Source organism: Cyprinodon variegatus, unplaced genomic scaffold (genome assembly GCF_000732505.1).
Source record: "Cyprinodon variegatus isolate N-32 unplaced genomic scaffold, C_variegatus-1.0 Scaffold294, whole genome shotgun sequence".
NCBI lineage: Eukaryota > Metazoa > Chordata > Actinopteri > Cyprinodontiformes > Cyprinodontidae > Cyprinodon > Cyprinodon variegatus.
The window spans coordinates 548977-554485 of NW_015150747.1; the positions used below are offsets into that span (position 1 = coordinate 548977).

Sequence of the window (5509 nt, forward strand, 5' to 3'; positions counted from 1 at the left end):
ATATCGATCAATATGCATTTTTTTTTATCGATAAGCTTTTTTTCTATATCGCCCAGCCCTACCCAAAACCTAAGGCCATTTCATTAAATGATTTTAATTAAATGATTGGATGCAAACAAGTCCTGATTAGTGAAGCAAGTTATCTATTAAGGAATGAACCTGAAGATGATTGATGGTATCCATCGACTTGTATTTGAGCAGCCATTTATTGAGTTTTCTCTTTGTATCACGTGGAGTTTCCATAGCATGAAGGTTAAATACTGTTTTAAAGTACGCCATGGCTGAGCGATTGACTGAAGGATTTGTTTTTTTAAATATATATATATATTGAATAATTTAAGAGGATCTCACTTTTTTGTTAAATATAAACATTTTCCACCAATCCTGTCCTTGGGCTTCCATACCTCAGACTGTCATCAGTCCATCACATCCTGGTTTTTTTTAAGGTCCCCTCATAGCTGGTAAACCAGCTCTCTGTTTGATCCCAGCAACTGCAAACATTAAGTCTGTTATATTTTCATTGATTGTTGGAAAACAGGATTATTTTTACGTTCAGGTATCACAACTTGAATTTCCTTGCCCTTTGAATTAAGTCATCTCTTCCCAGAGTGGAGGATTGAAAACAAAGCTAGCTTTTCAAAGTAATGTCATTCGTCATTTTTAAGTGTAAACCATATCTATTAATCAATTTTGAAAGGAAAAAAAAAATGGAGCAGAACTAATAATATGGTATTAATTAAATAATTGTGAGGTGTTTGGGGATCAGGTGTTTGATTCAGGATCTACCTCTAAAGGTCAAATTGTATTGTGTGTCTAGAGCAGGTTTATCATGTTTGATGGTAGATTATCCTTTCTTTTCTCTATGTGGCTGATCTAAATCGCGCTAAAATGCTCCAAATAATAAAAATCGAGAGAATTTTACAGTATGCTGCTCTAGCGATCCCCAACTGTGACGTCAGTGTAGTCAAACGTTCTCTCACAGCATCAGTTGGATTCAATATACCAAAGTTGCAACGGCTTGTTTTCAATGTTGTATAGTTTAATAAAGTGCCTTATGGCAATAAAGCTGAGTCACAGCATTATTTTATTTGATAAAACAACGAATATTAGCTAGTTGAAGAGTTTAGTATAGCTGCAGCTCCAGACAGATTTCCATATCATTATGATCCAGGCTCCAGAACAACAAGAACCGCGATGGATAACGGTCAGTTACCGCAGGCGGAGACCCACAGCAAGAACCCCACCGGCCCGGAGCCATAAGCCGAACCGGGTAAAAACCACATCCCAAGGGCAATGTTTCCCACCCGGACAGCAGAAAGGACCTGATTCTTGGACTGTTCGCTGGGATCAGGTTACAGAGGGACCGCCTTCCCTGTCCAGGCACAGCAGCGCCGCACAGCCTGCTATCCAAGACCGCCAACAGAACCGAACCCAGCCATCACAGACCCAATCCGAATCCTGTGATCCCCTTTTCAGCGAAAAGGTTAGACTCTGGTTTAAACCAATTAAAACACAGAACCATCTGGAAAATGTGAAAGATCAAAGAGCATTTAGCAGCGGTGATTAAACCAGCGAGCATTAATATAACCATTAAGACTCGGATTGCTTCGTATTCGTCCTCGTTAAAGGATAAAAACATCACAAAGGTGAATAAATATTGACTCACTATGTTAAGTGACTACTTCCTGACTAAACTGACGTCACAGCATCCCTCAGTGGGTCACGTGACCGAATAAGGAATTTTGGGTTGTCTGCCATCTTAGTGAATTATTTTAAGCTATAAACAACAAAATGGTTAACATTTTTTCACTTGTGATGTATGTAATTTTGTACATGCTATCAAATTAGAAACTATAAGTATATGTTTTGTATTTGAACTTTAATGTTGCAAGATGCTGGCCCACCTGGACTGGAGTCTCTATAATGCGCTCTGAAATGTTTTAAACCCAAACTTCACAGACAAAATAAAAATAAAAGCTTTGGTAATGCTATATATTGCTAAACTGTTAGCATGGCTGTCTATTTCTGTCCTTACATCCGGGTCGGCTTATGGAAACTATGAAAAATTTTGTGCGCATTAGCAGAACATCAACAAAGTTTGGAGCACATTTCTAGTACACACGTAACTAATGTAGTTCTTTGGTTTTAAAGGGGACATTTTTGCATAATATGCAAAGGAAGCACTTTGTATTGTGAGCAGGATGCAGAGCCTGTAGTACTGCAAATGTTCCACCTGTAAATGGGTTACAGGTTGGATTTGACTCAAGCTGTCCTCTCCAAATGTATAAAGTATTAAATGGACATGTTTTCAGTTTGGTAACGCTTTAAATCTGTTTTGTGCTATTTTTCTTTAACCAGCAGTAGACATGGAGACTGTCTACTGCCAAGTATAGTGCAGAGTGAAGACTATTATAAAGTAAGTAAATGCTAAATCTACCGTCATAAATCATATATATAGAGGAGAATTATTGGAAATAGTTTTCTGACCACACTTTCCTAAAACAGTCAGCAGTTTAGCCAGTAGTTCACCAACAGCTGGATGATTTCCAATGTTTTCTGGGGCAAATGATTTCCTCATTAGATTGCATGCTGTTATAAAATCTGTTTTGAAAATAAATTCAGAGTTTATTTATTTACAGGAAAACAGTGACAGTGTTTATCTGGGAAATGGCTGCCCCCCATGATTTGAGTGCAAAGAGCAGCCAGTCTTGCAGCACTATTAGCACTGGGAGCTGCACCTTTTGTGGGTCCAGGGGCTGAAGGAGAAAAGCTGATCTAGAAGCTGTATGGAAGAAAGACTCTAGATTCAGGCTGTGATCTCTGCTTCTGCAAAGCTGTCAATACAACATTAAGCCGTCTGCATCTATTTCACTGAGAGTTTTATTTTTCCCTCACAATTTGAATGCATCATAAACCTCTCCTCCTAACAGGATTATTTTCTGCGCATCACGCACACTACAGCAACCAGCAAACTATTCTACCATATATATAAAGGGTCCTCTGGTCATTATTACCACACTTAGTTATCCTACTGAATTGTTGGTAAACACTAGCTACGTTTACATGTGCAAAATTTCCCCGATCCGATCCAAACCTTGGTTGATCGGAAATTCAAAATCTCCGTTTACATGGACACTAAATGAAATGATCCGATCATGACGTGTGTAAACATGTACCAAGCGTTGGATCAGATTAAATCTTTTAAGCATGCGCAGAACTTCCTGCCAAACTTGGCAGTTCTGTCTGCGTCTGGTTTTTGGGAGGCCTGACAAACGATGCGCTCGGAGCGAGCGGAAAGAAAAACGGAGAGAGGAGGAAAAAAGCGCTTGGCAGCGAAATGTCCGAGAGAAAATGTAGAGAATGAGTGATTGAACCGGCGTGGGAGAGCGAGTGGGCTGTGGAGAGAGAAAAGAGGAAGAGGAGGAGGATAAATTCCTGCTTCCTGCAGCTTTAAATGAACTTGAGTGTATAAGTCGGCGTTCCTAGACTCCCCCCGCCATGTTGTTCACAACAAGAGCGAGAGCGACCGGTGGTTTCCTGTTGTTGACAAGGCGGAAAAACGTCACGCTGACGTCGCACACATGCGCAGTGAAGATTATTTTACTCTTAAGATCCGAATGGGTGTTTACATGGACGCCAATCAGAATGGCGATCGGCAAAAACCACCTCTCTCTTTCGGAATTAAATTTATTTCCGGTCGGACCGAATCGGATTAGAATCTTCAGTCTGACATGTTTACATGAAACATTTTTGATCTGATCAGGCCTTCAATCCGATTAGTTGTGTCCATGTAAACGTAGCTAGTGTGATGCATAATAGCTCCATTTACGCTACCCTTTTGAAACCTTTCCCAGGTTTGTCCGAGCACGGTAACTGAGATAACCGTTGAGTGTAAATAGCATGCAGAAATTTTAGACATTCATAAAAATAGTAGCTTTCCTACCGTGCCACGTGATTTCCAGTGATTAATCTCTTGAGTAGTGTGATAAACTTCAACATCTGTCATTGTTTCTGTGTCTGTAAGCCCTGATTAGACTCGTTTATCGTATCCACTCTCTAAGTAAATTCATCAAAGGCTGCCTTCTTCTCCTGACTCTCCGCAAACTTCGTGAATGTTACGGGCGCCGCCATGTTGATTTGCTTGTTTACCTCTAAAGAGCGATAGTACCGTAGATCACCATTTGGAGGCGAGGAACTGCGCTAGCGTGGTGTGTAAACGGTCAGAAGGAACCAAGCTCGGCACGGATCAGTTTTCAGAGGTAGTGTAAATGAGGCGTTTGCCTACATTGACTAAAAATGTCAAAACCTTCCGGTGAAAAGTTATACATTTAATATTCTGGAGTTTTTAGTGCTGGACACTGGTTCCTGAGGCCAGAGCTGGAAAACCACTCATCTAGATCTCAAGGAAAGAACAAAGCAGCTCAGCACCCTTTGCTTCAAGCACACGCAACTCCTGAAAATTCAAAATGTGCAAGCATCTAGGTTGAGGCATTCTTTTCACCTTCCAGGTTTTTGTTTTATATTTCATGATATTCAGGTCTAAACACTGATACTTAAGGGCTCTGAGCTTCTGTAGTCAGACATACAGCGGCTACATCAGGGCAAGATGTTTTTATTTATGCTTTGCGGTGAAACACGGTTAATCTGATGTGCAGATTAAATCTATGCTGGAAGGGATTTCTGCCACATCTTCATTGCAGATGAAGCTTTCCTGCCCTTTGTTGCCTGCTTCCGTCTCAGTATGAGACTTTGAGAGAAAAGGACAGGCGGTGTTGTTTCATATGGAAATGGGAGCTCGTGTTTTACTGGGCCTCACCCCGACCCATCCCCTCACTGCTTCCTGACTGCCTGGTTTCCGTGTTTCACTTTCTGGACCTCAGCTCAAGGATGTTTTGATTAGAGTGACGGATTAAAGCCGTTTAACATGTAAATGAGCCGACATGGTGCCCCCCCACCCCCTCTTCCTCTTTGTAAAACTTCCTGGCTGGAGGTGATGAAGTGTTTGGGTCGGTGCTGATGAACTGCCGCCGGGTCCAGATGGCTCATTGTTGTTTCCCTCGGCCGGCCCCTTTAATGACACACTTCAGGCGGGATGAGGGGGGCTCACCGCTGCTGCTTCTCTAGCGCACAGTTGGGATGTGGGACCAGCAGGGTCTCATGTGTGTTTGAGCTTTTCTGCTGCCGGACTTCTGCCTGCATCATTGTTTAAGTTGTCTGGTCATTATGGGACCAGATGTACCCGAACAGATTGAGGAACTAATCCCGGGATGTAAAGATGCTGCCAATGGATGACTACTGTGATGAAGATCCACCCTCATGGTTTTTCATCACAGCTCCAACAACCAGAGGTGACCTTTGACCCTTTAGGTTCTGTTATCTACCATGCGAAGCAGAATTAATGAATGATGATTGATGGACCAGGGTTAAAAAATGCAAACAGTAGCTACGTTTACATGGACACAACTAATCGGATTGAAGGCCTGATCAGATCAAAAATGTTTCATGTAAA

The 5509-nt window shown here is 41.6% G+C and overlaps 1 protein-coding gene across 2 annotated transcripts in view; it reads left to right on the plus strand.

Annotated features, from left to right (window-relative positions):
* siah1 (siah E3 ubiquitin protein ligase 1) overlaps positions 1-5509 on the plus strand; it is a 47708-nt gene that overhangs the window by 13958 nt on the left and 28241 nt on the right. The window contains exon 1 of one of the 2 annotated variants that reach the window (XM_015383803.1): positions 5227-5348. The exons of the other annotated variant lie outside the window; for it this stretch is intronic. Coding sequence (XP_015239289.1) covers positions 5276-5348 — 73 coding nt within the window. The 5' untranslated portion in view covers positions 5227-5275. Of the gene's footprint in view, positions 1-5226; positions 5349-5509 lie in introns of those variants that run through there. 2 annotated transcript variants of the gene reach the window in all.